This window comes from Haemorhous mexicanus, chromosome 16, assembly GCF_027477595.1.
Source record: "Haemorhous mexicanus isolate bHaeMex1 chromosome 16, bHaeMex1.pri, whole genome shotgun sequence".
NCBI lineage: Eukaryota > Metazoa > Chordata > Aves > Passeriformes > Fringillidae > Haemorhous > Haemorhous mexicanus.
In genome coordinates, this window is record NC_082356.1 from 4,946,313 (window position 1) to 4,964,094 (window position 17,782).

Below are 17,782 nucleotides of genomic sequence, written 5' to 3' on the forward strand. Positions count from 1 at the left end.
CCAAGGGACCATTGTGACACTGCAGGGCCCCATGGAACTAAGGATTCATGGATCAGTGTGGGACTCATGGAACCAAAGGCCCATTGTGACCTTGAGGGGCCTCATGGAACTAAGGGGGGACAATTGTGACACTGTGGGGCCCCATGGAAGCAAGGGGCTGGTGTGACACAGCTGGGCCTCATGCAGCCAAGGGGCCACTGTGATCCTGAGGAGCCCAAAAGAACCAAGGGGCCATTTTGACACTCTGCAGCTGTGGAGACCCTGAGAGGCATTCCCTGGGTTAGGGAGACACAAGAAGCTTCCCTCAAAAGCTGTTTGACCCCATTGGCTCCTTCCCCTTGTCCTATGTCCCTCAGCCACTCCCTCCATATTCCCCCCTTGTCCCCCATCTTTGTACTGCCCCGATGGCACTGATCAGCCCCCACCTCTGGAGATACAGGAACCTGGACTCCCCCCAGGAGCCCTGCCTTGTGACCCGGAACATCTCACCGCACGGCTGAATTGAACATCTGTGGATGCCATGCCAAGCCCCTTTTTGCTTCCCTATCCTGGCCTTTATTAGCAGCTATTTCAGCTGCAACAATGGTGCATTCCGGCAGTGTGGACCCAAGGAGACCATGGTGACACTATAGGAAATCATGGATCCAAGGGGCCATTGTGACACTGGAGAACTTCATGGAACCCAGGGTCCATTGTGACACAGCAGGGCCTCATTGGAACAAAGGAACCATTGCTGACAGTACAGAAACTCATGGAACCAAGGGGCCGTGGTGACACAGCAGGGCCACAAGGAACCCAGGAGACCAGTGACATTTAGGGACCTCATGGAACCGAGGGTCCATTATGACACTGCAGAAACAAGGAGGCCATTGTTGATGCTATGGAAGCTCATGGAACCAAGCAGCCATTGTGACACTCCAGGGCCTCGTTGAACCAGGCAGAGCATTGTGACACCACAGAACCTCATGGCACTAAGGGTTTATTGGGACACAGCAGGGCCCATGGAGCCAATTGTCCATTGTGACAATGTGGATCTGAGGAGACCATGGTGACACCATGGCAGCTCATGGAGCCATGGTTCCATTGTGACACAGCAAGGCCTTGAGGAACCAGAGACCATTGTGACATCATGGAACCTCGTGGAACCAAGGGTCCATTGTCACAGTCCAGCACCAAGGAGACCATTGTGACAAGTACAGAACCTCACGGGACCAAGATTCCATTGTTATGCAGTGGGGCTTCGTGGAACCAAGGAACCACTGTGACACAGCAGGGACAGATGAAACCAATGGTCCATAGAGATACTGCGGATCCAAGGAGACCATGGTGATGCTGTGGAACCTCGTGGAACCAAGGGGCTGTTGTGACACTGTGGGGCCCCATGGAACCAAATATTCATGGTGACACAGCAGGGCTGCTTGTGACCAATTGTCCATTGTGACACTGCAGATCCAAGAGACCAGGGTGACACTCTGGCAGTTCATGGAACCAAGGGGCTGTTGTGACACACCAAGGCCCTGTGGAACCAAGGAGAGCATTGTGGCACTGCAGAACCAAGGAGGCCATTTTGACAGTACAGAACCCAAGGGAACCAAGGGTCCATTGTTATACAGCAGGGCCTCATGGAACCAAGGGGCCATTGTGAAACTGTGGGGCATAATGGAGTCAAGGACACCACTGATACTGAAATCTGCTGGATACACACTTCTGAACAGAGTTTTGAGTATTTGAAAGCAGGTATTCTTTATTACAACGTGGTGGTCACTTGGGCCATCCTTCCTCCATTCAGGTGCACTGAGCCTCAAATGCCCAGAGTTTTTGTCACACACACTGATTATGTATCCATTAGTTATCCCCACTTCATTTAAGTTTCTTTGACATAGTTGCATCCCTTATCACAAATCCTTCCATGGTTCTTTGGGTTTTGTCTGCAACATCCAGTGTCCTTTTTAGGTGGCTGTTCTTTGACCCCCCCTTTTGAGTAAGAGCAGTATTGTTGTTCTGCATAACCTCTGTTTTGTCAGCCTTGCAGAGCTGAGCGTGCATCCTGCTTGCATTTTGTGTCACTTCTGTTTGCCAGAGGTACATCCTTAATCAGTTTCTCCAAGGCTGTGCTGTTCTGTTCTGCTGTCCTTGACAAGAGTAAATGTTGTTCTGTTCTCCTGTCCTTGTCTCAGTGCTCGCCCCGCATGAGGCGTCTGCAACCCCCCAACCCATGGGCCTGGGGTGGGCAAGTGTTCCTGGGGAACAGGGATGGGACAGCTGAGCTGGACTGACCCAAGGGATGTTCCATTCCATGTCACACCATGATCAGCAATCCACTGAGAGAAGTGGGGGGAGAAGGGGGGTAGGGGATTCATTTCTTTTTAAAGACATTTTTCTTTCAAAACAGCACCTACACATACAGAACCCTCTCCTGCCACAAGGTGGTCAAACATTTTCTGCTGGTAGGAGGTTTCCTGTGGATTTGCTTTTCTTCTGTTTGTGACCTTTTCTTTTTGTGGTTTGTTTTTTTGGTGGGGGTTTTGTGCTGTTGTGGGTGGGTGTTGCTGTGGGTTTTTTGATTGGATTTTATTTGGGTTTTTTTTTTTTTTTTTTTTTTTTTTTTTTTTTTTTTGATTGGGTTTGGGTTTTTCCCTATTGAACTGCCTTTCCTCTGATGCATAAGTTTTTTCTGCCCTTTCTTGTGGCTTGCTTGGCACCTGATGGCAAGACAAATTTACCCAACCCAGTCATCTTGCCGAATTATGTTTTGCAGTCACCATTAACCAGATGAGTTCAATCAGAGACTCCCTGCAATTTGGCAGCATCCACAAAGGAATTGAAAGTGCATTTCATGCCGTTGTAGACATAATAGAAATATTCCACAGTGGTGGTCAAGAGCTGGTCACTGAGGGCTGTCACCAGGGCCTGGCTGCCAAGAGGACTCTGTACCATGGATGACATTTGACCCTCATTGTTCAGCCAAATTCCCACCCACCCCATGTTCCACTCCTTCAGCCCAGCTCTCTCCAGTCTGGCTCTGAGGAGAGCACAGCAGACCCTGTCACAGGCCTGGCTGAAGTCTGGGCACACAACATCCCCTTCTTTTCCCTCCCACGGGGGTTCTGCAGTCCCTGCCCTGTCCTGCCAGTGCCTGGAATGGCTGCAGGAGGATTTGCCACATCCCCTTCCCTGCTGAGCCTGACCAGGCTGTGGCTCTCCCAGTCCCCCTCCCTGCCCTGTCTGCAGACTGGTCCCATGTCTGACCTTCCCAAGGGCCCAGGACCCTCTGGCATGGCTCTGGCCTTTCCAAGGGGTCTGAGAGAGGTCCTACAGTGACACTGCCCAGCCTTCTCAACATTGCTGACACCAGAGGCCTTTTCCACATCCCTCAGTTCCAGGTCAGTGCCCAGAACACAGCACAGCCCTGTCCAGGTCCTCAGGGTGGTTCAAAAGGGAGGCAGCTCTGGTTTCTTCCCACTGACCCAGCCTCCAGTGGTGTCTCTGTGCAGTCATTGGCTGCCCTGATGTCCTGATTTAGGTCAAGTTTAGGGAGGAAACCTCCAAAGGGGTCCCTCTAGAAAACAAATTCAAGCAGCCCCTCCCCCCACTTGTTGAGGAGACAAAAATCTCCTTTGAGAAAAGTGGAAAAAACTGTTTATTTAACAAGCAAAGTACTCACAAACATGAAAAAAAATGAATAATATTAAAAAAATTAAATCTCTTGCTTTTCTGAAGAGATGGCAAATTCAGAAAGTCCTTCTGGGGTTCACAGAGCCCTTCCCTGGGCTGTGGTTTGGCTCCCTCAGTCTCTGTCAGTCCCTCTGGCACTGGAATGTCGCCTCCCCGGCCCTGGACGGCCACAGGCGTGAGCTCCCAGGGTTCTTCTGGGTTTTCGGTCCAGACCATGGCTGAACAGTTCCAAGGAAAGGAAAAACCACAGTCCAGAGACTTTCTCTGCCTCAGCTAGCTAAAATAAACTAACTAAAAGCAAAGGAGAGCTCTTTCCTGCTTGCTGCCTGTGCTGCAGATCAACACACAGAGAGAGAAAGAATTCCAGGGCAGGGAAAATGAAGCTTCTGCACACACAAACTGCACACTGTGACTTCCCTGCCTTTGTTCTTGGGACCAGTCTTAAAGGTGCAGAACTTATTTCTGGGCTAAACAGACACATGGGGATACAATTCAGCATCATAAAGCCACCCCAGGACACCTGAGCACTTTCTCTGGAGCCTCCCTGCCCTGAATATTTCTCTCTATGCAATCCTCACCACAACCCAGCAAAGAATTCAGGTGGTTTCCCAGAGGACGTTACTCTCAGAGTGAAGTGGCCTCAAGGCACTGTTTGTGCCACTGGAATTGTGCCACCCCCGGGTGCTGCTGATGGTGTCTGTGCTCACTGGGGTTCATCTCCCCACACACACACGATGCACTGCTGAGATCTCCTCAGTACAGAGCAGACATGGCCAGCTGGCCTGGTCACTTGGTGTCCCTCTGTGCAGGGACAAACAACCTCCTGCAGGTGGGGAGAGGCCAGTGCTGGCAATGGTGGTTGCAGGGGCTGCTGTGGGACAATTGTCCCGGGGCACCTTCCCAGGCTGTCCCCAGAACAAAGACACAGCCCAGGCCCTGCTCTGCTGCTCCCTCAGGTCCATGCCAGGAGCTCTGGCTGTGCCAGGACACTGCTGTCAGCCCCCCCTGCACACTCCCCTCTGCCCCAGGCACTGGGCTTTGCTGTGCCAGGGCATTCCTGGGGCACATTGCTGACAGCAGCTCTGGAGGAGAGCAAAGCCTCCCTGCCCTGCCTCAGGAGATGGCCTTGGCTGATGGAGCTGCTGTGCTGGAGCCCAGCTGTGTCCCAGCAGTGCCCATGGCCTGTCCCTGCCTGTGGCCACAGCAGGGACACGCAGCAGGACAGTGACCAAGCTGCCAGAGCACTCTGGCCTTACAGCCACAGCAGGGATGGGAAGGAGAGGCTGGAGTTGGGCAGGGCAGCTCTGAAAGGACCAACCCCTGCTGCTCCCTGCCCGTGCTGCTCTGATGGGACTCTTTTCCCCTTCTCCCCTCTAACTTCATGCAGGTCTCTGAGCTGGGATCCCAGATAAAACAGGCACTGCAAGGTAGTTTCTTTTCTTCAAAGGCAGCGATTGCACAAACCCTGGTTTACAGAGCTTCTGGGTCAAGATCAAGAGGCAATCAGTGAATTTGATGGGGGGATTAAAGAGTTTCATTGAGGATATTTTTATGAGAGAAAAACCCACTGAACATTACCAAAGCCCTCGGAAGGCCTGTTGGGCCTTTCATGAGTTCCATTCTGAAAGCTATGCAGAAGAAAATGGGAAATTGGTTGCTTCAGAAATCATCCAGTCATCATTTTCCTCAGGGCATCCTTGAGCTCCTGGTTCCTCAGGCTGTAGATGAGGGGGTTCAGGGCTGGAGGCACCACCGAGTACAGAACTGACACTCCCCGATCCAGGGATGGGGAAGAGATGGAGGGGGGATTCAGGTAGGCAAAGGCTGCAGTGCTGAGGAACAGGGAGACCACGGCCAGGTGAGGGAGGCAGGTGGAAAAGGCTTTGTGCCGTCCCTGCTCAGAGGGGATCCTCAGCACGGCCCTGAAGATCTGCACATAGGAGAAAACAATGAATACAAAACAGGCAAATGATAAGAAGGCACTAACAGAAAGGAGCCCAAGTTCCCTGAGGTAGAAGTGTGAGCAGGAGACTTTGAGGATCTGGGGAATATCACAGAAGAACTGGCCCAGGGCATTGCCATGGCACAGTGGCAGGGAAAATGTATTGTGTGCAGCAGAGCAGTGAGAAAGGCACTGGCCCAGGCAGCTGCTGCCATGTGGGCACAAGCTCTGCTGCCCAGGAGGGTCCCGTAGTGCAGGGGTTTGCAGATGGAAATGTAGTGGTTGTAGCACATGATGGTCAGGAGGGAAAATGCGGTAATCCGAGGTTTTCCTGGGCCTTATATGAGTCCAATCCGGCTAGCTTAAGACTCTAGCCCACACGGACCCACATAGACGAAAGTAAAAGACGAGAGGCGCTCTTCTCCACGTGGGTGCAAGTATCTTGTTTATTGGCTTGGTGCAAGACACAGGTGATGGGGCCACCCAGGTAGAAAAAGAGCGCGTGGAACTCTCACACAGGAGATTTTATACCCTAGGGGATGGGGGCGGGGGAGAGAGGACTGGAGCCAATGGGATGCCATTGGGGAGGGGTGAAGTACCTATGGGACAGACCTGGTGTGTATAACAGGGGGGAGTGTGAGGGGGAGACCATGATGAGGGAGGGGGAAAACCCATCTACTTGACCCAACATGCTCAGTAGAAATTTCCCATCACCAGTGCAACAACAACAACTAAATAAACTATTTAGTGCAATTCAACAGGAAAACTCTGTTGAAATGAAAAAGACAAAGAGAAATAGCTGTGCAGCACATCCTGAGTAGGAGATGTCTCTGGTGTCCCAGAGGGAATTGTGCATGGCTTTGGGCACAGTGGTGCAGATGGAGCCCAGGTCAGTGAGGGCCAGGTTGAGCAGGAAGAAGAACATGGGCGTGTGCAGGTGGTGGCCGCAGGCTACGGCGCTGATGATGAGGCCGTTGCCCAGGAGGGCAGCCAGGGAGATGCCCAGCAAGAGGCAGAAGTGCAGGAGCTGCAGCTGCCGCGTGTCTGCCAGTGCCAGCAGGAGGAAGTGGCTGATGGAGCTGCTGTTGGACATTTGTGGCCTCAGGAAATTATTTTCTCCTGAGAAGGAAAAGGCAGGACAGAGCTGAGACAGACTTAGAGCAAGATATATTGCATATCCCATAGCAATTCAACATTCAGGGTCTCTCTTTTAGGAACACTTCTCTGCATTCCCCTCACCTGGGCTCTGGGTTTTTCAGGCCTTGAGAGTAGGGACTCACACAAATGGGCTCCAGAAGATTCCTTCTTCTTGTGCAGAGAGAGGCAACTGAGAATGCTGGGTGATCACCAATTAAACAGATTAGTGAAACACCAAAAAAGCTTTTCAGCTCTTCTCTTTGCAATTTGCTCGTCTGAAAAACTGAGCTGAGAGAATTCCTTGTATTTGTTCATCCAGCTGCACCTGCCACAGTTAGGAGTGGTTGTGGGTGTCTGAAATCCCTGACATTTCTAAAGCACTGCAGGTGAAATCGTGTGGGGCTGAGAGGAACAGGGATGGTCTCTCAGTGCAGGGACAAGAGAGCAGCTCTGCCCAGCAGGGCTGTTCTCAGCTGACCCTTGCTGGCAGTTTCGAGCTGAAGGAGGGGCACCCAGGGGATTTCCCCTACAGACAAACCGGGCAGTGCTTAGGGCAGGTTCCACATATAAGAACAATCTTTGGATATAATCAAATATGGAGGTAAAATCCCAATTTCAGCCATGAACACCAGGAGGAGTAGAAGAGTTCTTTCCCACAGGAAAGAAAGCACAGAACTCCAGAGTTTTAGGGGCAGATGAGAAGCAACCTTCAACATTCCAAGGTCAGCTGGACCAGTCAGGCCAAGACAACCAGACCTGTTCAATGTTCTTGGATCCTTGAGCCCTGCAGCATCACAATTGCCCCTTGGTTCCATGAGGCCCCATAGTATCACAACAGATCTTTGTTTCCAGACGGCCCAGCAACATCACAATGGTCTCCGTGGCTCTGCAGTGGCACAATGGCCCTTGCATCCATGAAGTCCTGCAGTGTAAAAATGGTTTTTCTTGGTTGCATGGAACTGTGCAGAGTGCCACAATGGCCTCTTGGTTCTATAGGGCTCTGCAGGATCACAATGGACTCTTGGTTTCTCAGGGCAAGGCTATGGCACACTGGCCCCTTGCTTCCATGGGGACCCATAGTGTCACACTGGCCCCTTGCTTCCATGGGCACCCATAGTGTCACAATGGCCCCTTGGTGCCATGGGGACTCAGAGTGCCAGAATGGTCTCATTGCTTCCATGAGGCCCTGCAGTGTCACAAAGAGCTCCTTGGTTCCACAAGGCCCTGCAGAGCCCCTTGATTCAACAAGGCCTCAAAGTGCCAGAATGGTCTCCAGGATTCCATGATGCCCCACAGTGTCACAAGGACACCTTGGCTCCATGAAACCCTGAAATAGGGAATGGTCCCTTGATTCCATTGGGCTCCTCCCTGTCACACGAGTTCTTAGTTCCACCGCACCCTGTAGTGTCACAATGGTCTCCTTGGTTCCACAGAGTCAGAATCCCTCGGTGGTCTCACGGAGCCCCACTAAGATCCCCTTGATTCCATGAGGCCCCGCCGTGCTACAATGACCCTTAGGTTAAATGGCCCCTTGGTTCCCGTGAGTCCTGAAGTGTCATAATGGTCTCCATGGTTCCATGAGGCCCCAGAATGTCACAGCGCACTTTTGACTCCATAAGTTTCTATACTGCAAACAACAGTCTCCTTGGTTCCACAGTGTCATAACCAACCCTTGGTTCCATGAGGTGCCTGGCCTCCCACAGCCTCTCAGAGACCCTTCTCCCCCTCAAGGTCCCCGACAGCCCTTCATGGCCTCTCAGAGACTCTCATGGCCCCTCAAAACTCCTCATGGCCCCTCAGGACCCCTCACATCTCATGGCCCCTCATGACCCATCTGAGCCCCTCTCAGCCCCTCTCAGCCCCTCACAGACCCCCACGGCCCCTCACAGCCCCAGGCCTGGGGCTCCTCCCAAAGGAGAAGGGGTCGGGCCCTGCTTGTTCTCCTTTTATTTCAGTCCCTTCACAGCCCCGAGTGAAGAAAGGCTGAAATGGAGCCTTTCCCCAGCGTTTCCCTCGGGGTTCATTGCGGGCTGAAGCTCTGTGCTGGCGCTGGCCTGAGCGCCACCATCCCTGCAGCCGCCAGGCCTTTGCTGTCCCCCCGTGTCCGTTCCCTGTCCCCGAGTCCCGCCCGGCTCTGGCAGCAGCAGCAGCCGCAGCGCAGGGGGCGCCGGCCCGGCCCAGCCGGGGCTCCCGGCCAGGAGCAGCAGCAGCGCCGGCCCCTTCCCGCCTGCTCCTGCCTCGGCTCCCGAGGGCTTTTTCCAGCTCAGTTCTGGAGTAGAGCAGCAATCACCCACACCCAGCCCTGACTGCGCAGGGCCCGCCTGTGCTGCCCTGACCCAGCCCGCAGAGAAAGAAAGGATCGGGTTCCAGCGCTGTTTTCAGCACTGCTTTACTCACCCTGAGGTGACAGCAGGAGGCTGCTGCTGCCTTTGCCTTGGCAATTGGAGATCATGGCTGCTCTTGCCGCTTGAAATTTATCTGTAAAACTGCAATTGCCTTTTTTGATCAGTGCTACCCAGAGTGCTTTTGTGACGGTGAATGTGGGAATCCTTAAAATCAGAGGGTTTTGGGAAAGCTGCAAAAGGCAGGCCTCAGAGACAGCAGAACTGTGATTAGAGCTGAGCTGTAACCATGAGATAGGGCAGCAGAAAAGTTAAATAAGAAGTGGGAAAGTAAGGACAAATAGAACAATAGTTTGTGTATTAACGCTTGGCTAGAAAAACTCCCTAAGCTGCAGAAAAGTATATCTAGCCTGATATTAGGAAGTACTGAGCTTAATAAATGAGCTCTGAACATTGTGGCTCACAAGCAGGTATTGTATTCGAAATAAGCAGGCATTGTTTTAACCGAAGGTACGTGTGCTTATAATGGTTGGATAGAACTACTGTCAATATGCTTCTGCTTTGTGTGATTGGTCAAAAAACTTTTAAAGTAAGTTGTAACATTGAGTTCTTTGTCTGCTGCCGAGGAGACAAACTGCCGGCATCTTCCCATTGTCATAACCATGTAATGAGACTGATGCTGGAAAATAAACACCTCAAGACACATTCCTCAGCAGTCCCGTCCTGTTTGTGATTTTGTACATAGACCCCCGGCCGGCAATAGGTGAACTCAGGCTTTTGGTCACAGGCATCATGATTAGCAGATCTTGAAATCCTCTAAAGTCCCTGAGCACTAAGTCAAGGAGAATTAAAGCCACACAGACCACATTTGCAGTGCTCAAACACGGCCCTGTTGCTGCTGCTGCTGAAATGAAATCACAGAAATTGCCTCTCAAGTGTCAAATCAAATGAAAAAATCCACCAGGAGGAACAGAAACCAGAACTTCTCGACTCACTTCATTGTTTCTCCTTCTGAGCAGCAGCAGCAGCAGCAAGTGGAGATGCGCAGAGGTATTTCCAGCTGCTGCTGATCCCAGCTGGAGCCCAGCCTGCTGCCCAGTCCCAGCGGGAAGCTGAGCCCAGCCCGGGGAGCTCCCGCAGTGTCGGGAGCTCAGCGCACGCGGGGCCAGGCCCAGAGCCCCAGGCACGGCCGCCCATTGCGGGGCAGCGGCGCAGACGGAATGTCCTGCGGCCCAAACCTCCTGCTCCTGCCACACAGCGCCAGCGCTCTCCCCCTCCTCCTCCTCTCCCAGCACGGCACAAATTCCAGCTCGGAGGAGGCTTCCCCAGAGAGGGCTCAGGCTCCTGCTTCAGCCTCAGGGTCCCTGCAGAGGAACAGGGCATCTTTCAGGCACTTCCACAAGCTCTGGGTTCCCATTTCATGGGCAATCTGGGATGAAAATGGACTTGTTAGGAAGCACAAAAGCAGAGGGAATTGATCAGAAATTATTAGGAAAAAATGACCCTTCTTAGAGAAAAAGTTCGCAAAGTCATTCCATGCATTTTTCCTTTTCAAATTCTTCCAGTCATCTCCTGACAGGTCCAGCATGTTCTGGTACTTTTCATGAACTGACTGTACTCTTGATTCATATCAATGCATGAGATGGAGAAGCATCTGAACTGAACACTGAAACAAACTCCCTCTGTCAGCCCATTTTCATCTTCTAGCTCACTTTCCGTATGTCCACAGGCATGTTGGAATGATTATCCCACAGCTCTCCACTTCTGGCTGCAGGCTCTGGAGATTCTTTCTCTGCATTCAGTCAGGTTTGCATTCCCTAACAATTCCTGGTAGCCCATCATGTTTTCTGAGGGTAGAACAGTAACATTGAAAACCTCACCAATGGCACAACTGCCCAGCCCACAAGGAGAAGAAAGAAGAAGCTGTCAAGTTCTTCAAATATTTGTCCTGCTCTGCTGCAAGAGTCGTGCTGCACGCACCGTGTGGAAAGCCAAGAGGAGCTGCAGTTGGTGGCACATCTTGTAACAGAAGCTGCACCTCGTTCTCCAGGAAAGATTCTTGGAAAGAGCAAAGAGGACTGAGGAGCAGATGATGGGAAAACTGAAAGAGCTTTTAAGAAATTCAAAGAAAACAGAAAGAAACCATCTGAGATGTTTTACTCGATTTATTTTTATGCTCCCCTTTTCCATCTTGCACTACTTCTCCTTCCCATTAATTCCAAATGGATCTCACCTCGAAGATCCATGACTTGGCAAGTTGTAGACACTGTCAAATACCATGAGCTACACCCAGTTTGCCTTCCCCTGGTTTTCTTTGGAAAGCAATGCTGGAGAGGTAAGTGCAGTGCCTGGGTCACGTACAAATTCAGCATTCAGGGAATGTGCTCCGATAGTGTTTGACCCTCAGCAGGGACAATGCACAGCAGGGACCGAGGGGATTCCTGTGCCGCTGTGCAGGAGTGCAGACTCTGGGTCTTGGCTGAACACGGCCAAGTTCCCGTGTTTGGACAGGCTCAGGGGCTGCCCCCGGGGAGCGCGGGGCTCGGCGCGGGGGCGAGTGGGCAACGGGCAAACGGACACGGGGACAAACGGCCCCGGCGCTTCAGTTGCAGCGGCAGCAGCAGCAGCGAAAGCAGCAGCGAAAGCAGCGACTTTGCCGAGTCCCTCTTGCTTGTCCTCTCCCTCTCCCGCAGTCCCGCTTGTCCCGCAGTCCCGCTTGTCTCTCCCTCTCCCGGTCTCCCTTTCCCGGGGTCCCCTCCTCTCCCAGTCTCTCTCCCCATGCCCGGTCGGGCCATGCCCCACGCCTGCCCCTGGCCCCGGGCGGGGCTGCATCGTGCCCGGACCCGGGCGTCCCGCCGCGGTCTCGCCTCCCGCCGGCTCTGGTCGTACTGGCGGTGGCGCTGCTGGGCGGGCATCAGTGCCTGGGGCTGGGGCGGCACCGCCTCTCTTTGGCTCCGCCTGGCCCGAGCCCGGCCCCGGCCCCGGCTCCGGCCCCGGCCCCGGCCGCAGCCCCTCCCGGGGGCCGCGGAGGACACAGGCGGCGCGGCCGCTCCCGCCGCCTCCGCTCCTGCTTGCCCGGCCCGAGCTCCGCCGCTCGGCAGCGCGGCCGCCGGCCCCGAGCCGCCGCTGTCCCGCTGCAGGGAGCGAACGCCTGGGGATGGCCGGCCCGGGGCGCTTGAGGGGCGCTCGGGGGCCGTTGCCGGCCCCGGGCCGAGCGCTGACAGCCGCGTCCCGCCGGCAGGGAAGGCGCAGCAGGGCCTGAAGGAGCAGTACCGGCTGGGCTCGCTGCTGGGGCGCGGCGGCTTCGGCAGCGTCTTCGCGGCCACGCGGCTCTCGGACGGCGCCCCGGTGAGCGGCGGACGCAGGAGGAGGAGGAGGAGGGGGCGGAGGAGGAGGAGGGCGGAGGATGGGGCTGAGCAAGGCGGGCGGCGAACTCAGCCCGCTGCTGCCCTTGGCTTGCAGGTGGCCATCAAAAGGGTGCCACGGGAGCGCGTCCGGCACTGGGGCGAGCTGGTGAGTGAGCGGGGCCAGCGGGAGCAGCCGGGCCGTGCCGGGCGGGGATGAGCCGAGGCCCGACAGGGTGGAAGCCTCCAGGACGCCTCGAGGGAGAGCGGGCGTGGGGCCAGCGCAGGGCACAGAGCATCCCAGGCTGGCTGAGGGCTTCCCGAGCCCCGGCACGGCATCAGCCCCACTGACGGCATCGTGCTCCTCCCGCAGCCCGACGGCACCAGCGCACCCCTGGAGATTGTGCTGCTAGCCAAGGTGTCCACTGGCTTCCCTGGTGTGGTCCAGCTGCTGGAGTGGCTTGAGCTCCCCAACGACGTCTTGATGGTGCTGGAGCGCCCGGAGCGGTGTCAGGACCCGCAGCATTTCATTCGGGCACGGGGCTTCCTGCCCGAGGAGGTGGCGCGGGAGCTGTTCCGCCAGGTGCTGGAGGCCGTGCGGCACTGCACCAGCTGCGGGGTCCTGCACAGGGACATCAAACCAGAGAACATCCTGGTTGACCTGGACACCGGGCAGGCCAAATTGATTGACTTTGGCTGTGGCACCTACCTGCAGGACACAGCCTACACTCACTTTGCAGGTGAGCCCACACAGGGTGTGCTCCTGGTCCCAGCATCTCATGGCCCAACATCTCAGAGCCCAAGCTGGGTGTGGCAGTGGGGATTCTCCCTTCTGCAGCCCTTCATGGCACTGAGACTTCAGCCAAGCTGCTTTTGAGCAGGGCTGGGTGTGGAGCCAGCTTCCAGCCCTCCTGGCAGCCTTTGCCCACCACTCTGCCCAGGACTGGGGCTGGGGCAGCCAACCCAACAAAAACACCCGTGGGTGGTGGTAGCTGAGAGGGGGGGTCGGAACCAGTGCCCCAGCCAGTTTGGTGTGCAGGTGAGAATGGGCTTGGACTGCTCCACTCGCCTGCTTTGTTTTGGGTTCATAATGTTTTTGGAGCAATGCAGGCAGGGAGGATGCAGGCATGGTTTTTCCCTCAGCACTGAGTGGTTTCTTCCTTGTTATGATGGGGCCTTGCCAGGGCTTCCACTGCCCTCTTCCAACCCCAGTGGCTTCTTTTCCAACCCCAAGTCTGTACAGAAGTCCCAGGTGCTGGTGAGAGGGCAGTGCGTCACACCCCGTGTGCCACTGGAGCAGGGATGCTGGGGCCAGGCTCTGGGAGCAGCAGCATCCCCCTGATGAACTCCATCTGTATTCCATAGGAACACGGTCATACAGCCCCCCGGAATGGACCCACTTTGGCTGGTACTATGGCAGGCCAGCTACCATCTGGTCCCTGGGCATCCTGCTGCACCAGATGGTCTGTGGGGAGCACCCTTTCAGGAGGGGCCAGAACATCAGCTGGGACCATCAACTCTCGCTGCCACAAGGGCTCTCTCAAGGTGGATCCTCATCTCTGGGCACGGGGGAATACCAGTGCTGGGAGACAGCAGCGGGCTCGTGAGCATCCTGCTCTGGCAGCTGCTGAGGAGGTGGCACATGTCCTGCTCTCCTGCTCTCCTCCAAAACAGGGAATGGATGGGAAAGCTTAGGCCCAGCTCTGAGCACATCCAGCATGGCCTGGGCACGGGAATAGTGGGGCAAAGCCAACAGGAGCCTTCTCCAACTGACCGGCGGTTTGTGGTATCCCTGCCCAGAGTGCCAAGATCTGATCAGGCGGTGTTTATCCATGCTGGACTTGGAAAGGCCCTCATTAGAAGAGCTGCTCTGTCATCCTTGGATGCAGGATATTCATCTGCCCTAGAAGAAGGGAGAGAGCCACAGGCACACTGTGATGCAGGGCCCTGGTAAGTTACAGCTCCATACATGCCTTGGCAGTCAGAAGCAAAGGAAGCCAGACTTTTTTGTCCTGCCCGTGTCACTGCCCAGGGCTCATCAGATGGGAACACACAGCCCTTGTTGTTGAGCTGAGCTGCTCTGCCCAGCACTGGTGGCCACCATCTGAGCTGGTTTTGCTTGTCCTGGTTCCCTGACAGCTGGGGCCTTGGGCAGAACCTGAGAGCCTGGTCTCACCCCATGGAAGGAGAAGGAGCCCCTGGAGAAGCTGTACCAGGTGGGACTGCTGCTGCTGGAGACAGCAAGGATGACATCAAGGATGGCAACCTCTTCCTGGACCTGGCCACAGGCCAGCTGAAGATGATGGACTTTGATTGTGGCACCTTCTCCAAAGCCAGGCTCCACAGCAAATTTGCAGATCAGTCCACACCCAGGGGGATGCTCCCAGATTTGGGCATTGCACAGCCTGGCCGGGAACCAAAGGTTCCCCCTTTGCTGGGGCAGATGCAGCTGATCCTTCAGTCACCTGCACAGCTGGTTTTGGAAGGGCTGGGGGGATGGGCTGGGCTGGGTATGAAATGGGAGTGGGCTCCTGGCCCTGCCAACAGCCCCCAGCCCCCACCGTGCCCTGGGCTGGGGCTGAGGCAGCCAGCCCGACACAAACAAACCCCATGGTGGGAGCAGAGGTGGGACTCCAGAACCTGTGCTGAGGCTGCTTTGCTGTGCAGGCAAGGAAGGGCTTGGGCTGCTCCACTGCCCTTGTTTGCTTTGGGATCAGCGTTATTGTGGGGGGCAGTGCAGGGGGGAAGGGAGAAAGCCTGGGCTTCCCTCACCCGTGTGTGGGTTTTTTCCTTGCATGCAGGGGGTGGTCTTCCTTAAGCCCCACACAGAGAAGATTTTTTTAAATCTTTTCTTGCTTCCCCTTTTTGTCTGTAATCTATTTTCAATAATTTGTTGTTTGTTTTTCTAGAGGAAGTGTTCCAGGTCGGGTCCAGTCTGGATCAGGAAGTGCTTGGGACCAGCTGCAGTGTGGATGGGCCGTGCCCTTGGAGAAGGCTGAGGACATCGTTTGGGACCAGCTTTTCTTCCAGCAGGGGAGGGCGTGAGGTGGGTCCCTGTCTGCCTGGCATGGTGGGATCAGAGCTTCTGGGAGATGGCAGCGAGCACAGGAGCCTCCTGCTCTGGGCAGCTGCTGAGGAGGTGGATGTGCCCTGGCTGGCTGCAGGCTGGGCACACGTCCTGCCCTCCTGCCCTGCTGCCAAAAGCAGCAGTGATGGGCAGCTCTGGGCACCGCTCTGAGCACGGCCAGCATGGCCTGGGCACCGTGGGCAGCTGGGACAAGGGCACAGGAGCCTTCAGCTGACGGGCGGTTTCTGCTTTCTCTCCTTGCAGCCAGGCTCTGCAGGTGCTGACTGCATGACTGATAAAATTACATCATCCCATTGGGAGAAGCTCCACCCAGGGGATGGAGCCTAGCATTCCTTCCTGGATGTAATCTGACAGTTGGAACACCACAGCACCTTTCCCACTGGATTCCCAGAGGAAGACCAGACCAATCCACACCACCACTGGATCTTCAAAGGAAAACTCCACCCTTCTACAGGATCACTGCTTTAACAGAACCTCACCTGTCTCTCCAGGAGAACTGCAGCCACCATTTAATGGGATTACTACCAACACCCTGACACACAGGGAGTCAGACCATATTCTGACTCTGCCAGTATTGTTTTGTATTACTGCATTGTTTTTTGGGGTTTTTTTTCCTTCCTACTAAAGAAGTTATTCCTTGTCCCATATCTTTGCCTTAGTGCCCCTTAATTTCAAACTTATAACAATTCAGAGGGAGGGGGTTCACATTTTCCATTTCAGGGGAGGCCTCTGCCTTCCTTAGCAGACACCTGTCTTTTCAAACCCAGACAAACATAAATATCCTTGTTGGCAGTGTTTGATTGGCCAATAAATCCTTAAAAAGGTCTTGTAACTAGGAGTCTTGTGACCTTCTGAGCCTTGCGGTGGAGATGTGAGCCAAACTCATCCTTCCTGTCTATGTAGAAGAAAAAGAAATGGCAACAGCTAAAAAATTCAGAGGTCTGGTCTCTAACTCGTTCCAAACTCCTTCAAGTCCCCCGAAGTGTGATTTAGCTACAAATAAATGACAAGGACTCTTATTGCTGGCTCTTTGACTCCAAACCAGCTGCTTCAGAAACTTTCACATAACCCTGTGTAGTTAGGTGCCAGAAATGTATCATTTGAAGAAACTTTCCCAACTGACTTGAATAGAGGTTTGTTTGTAGGGTATTTGAGGGGAAACCCTCCCAGCAGAGGTTTGGGCTTTGGCCTAGCTGTGTCCCTGCTGGCTGTGAAGTATACCATCAGCTGCAGGGGTTTCTGGGCTAAAAATATAATTGAGTTGCGTTGAATTGCTCTTTTGGGCCTATAAAAGCTGGATCCACTTTCAGGGCAAATTTGGAAACCTCATCTCTGGGTGAATGGATGACCTAGGATTTTCCCAATTGCTGGGAACGGTTCCCCAGGTCCTTGGTGTAAAATGCAGCTCCCCAGCAAGTGCAGATCTGCAAGATGATAAACAATTTAGGCAATTGGTAATGTTTCTTTCAAAATAGCTCTCTCTCTCTCTTATAGTACTTATTTAGGTGCACTATCTTGCTTGTTTTTGCTTGTCACAATAACCGAGCACACATTTTTATTGAATGTATCATCTTACACTGTGGTTCCTTCTTATTGACAGTAAAATAAGGACATTATTTCCAGTGGTGTGTCCATTAAATCACCTCTGTCAATTGTCAGAACACCAGGAGGCCCCTGAGGAGCCAGGGCGGTGGGAAGCCCTGAGCAATTGGGTGTCAGAGGCCACAAGCAGCCCCCAGGCAGCCGCCTTGTCCCTGGCACCCGGCTGCTCTGGCGCTTCCCCAGAGCGTCTCCCAGGCCTGCGGCAGAAGCCCTCGAGGCCGGGCCTCAGCAGGAGGGTGGGGGCACCCCCGAGGTGCCCAGGCTGGGCTGGCTGGGGACAGGGAGGGCAAAGCTCCCCTGCTGGGGCATGGGATGAGGTAGTGGGAAGTCAGAGAACCTGAGGTTTTACCCCTCAAATGTTCTGTCTTTGCCCTAACATTTCCCTCAGGTTTTGTCACAAAATGATCTCTATGTGTCCTCTAGAAATTACTCAGACTTCTTCTCAAAAGTAATTTTGTCCCCTAGAGATGACCTCAAATCTTCCTGCTGAAATGTCCACCCACTACATGTACTCGACAGATGACCTCCAATTTCATTATTCTCACAGTCCAGTGATTATCTCAACTTGAAAGCCCAAATGTTCATTGCGTGCCCTACAGGTGACACCAGGCAATTCCAGTAGCATTCCTGTGCTGTGAAGTTCTCTTGCTCT

General features: G+C 54.3%; 1 protein-coding gene, 1 long non-coding RNA gene and 1 pseudogene across 2 annotated transcripts; 2 read left to right on the forward strand and 1 right to left on the reverse strand.

Moving 5' to 3' along the window:
• Window positions 1–5,148: 5,148 nt before the first annotated feature.
• LOC132334599 (olfactory receptor 14J1-like) lies at window positions 5,149–11,342 on the reverse strand (annotated as a pseudogene).
• Window positions 11,343–11,889: 547 nt separating this feature from the next.
• Window positions 11,890–14,384, forward strand: LOC132334600 (serine/threonine-protein kinase pim-1-like). Its single transcript, XM_059860707.1, has 6 exons — window positions 11,890–12,136; window positions 12,212–12,444; window positions 12,559–12,609; window positions 12,814–13,180; window positions 13,806–13,985; window positions 14,241–14,384. The coding sequence occupies exons 1-6, from the start codon at window positions 11,890–11,892 to the stop codon at window positions 14,345–14,347; spliced, it is 1,185 nt and encodes a 394-aa protein (XP_059716690.1). The 3' UTR covers window positions 14,348–14,384.
• A 974-nt stretch (window positions 14,385–15,358) lies between these two features.
• LOC132334691 (uncharacterized) lies at window positions 15,359–17,144 on the forward strand. The gene is made up of 2 exons (XR_009488433.1): window positions 15,359–15,486; window positions 15,772–17,144. It is a non-coding gene; the product is annotated as an uncharacterized LOC132334691 (long non-coding RNA).
• The last annotated feature ends 638 nt before the right edge of the window (window positions 17,145–17,782 follow it).

What these genes read in the sequence shown, in the direction of transcription:
- LOC132334600 (XM_059860707.1), top strand. Translation starts at nt 11,890, where the DNA reads ATGCCCCACGCCTGCCCCTGGCCCCGGGCGGGGCTGCATCGTGCCCGG. An exon ending in GGCTCTCGGACGGCGCCCCG is followed by an intron (nt 12,445 to 12,558) that starts GTGAGCGGCGGA and finishes CTTGGCTTGCAG; the next exon opens with GTGGCCATCAAAAGGGTGCC. An exon ending in GCCACAAGGGCTCTCTCAAG is followed by an intron (nt 13,986 to 14,240) that starts GTGGATCCTCAT and finishes ATCCCTGCCCAG; the next exon opens with AGTGCCAAGATCTGATCAGG.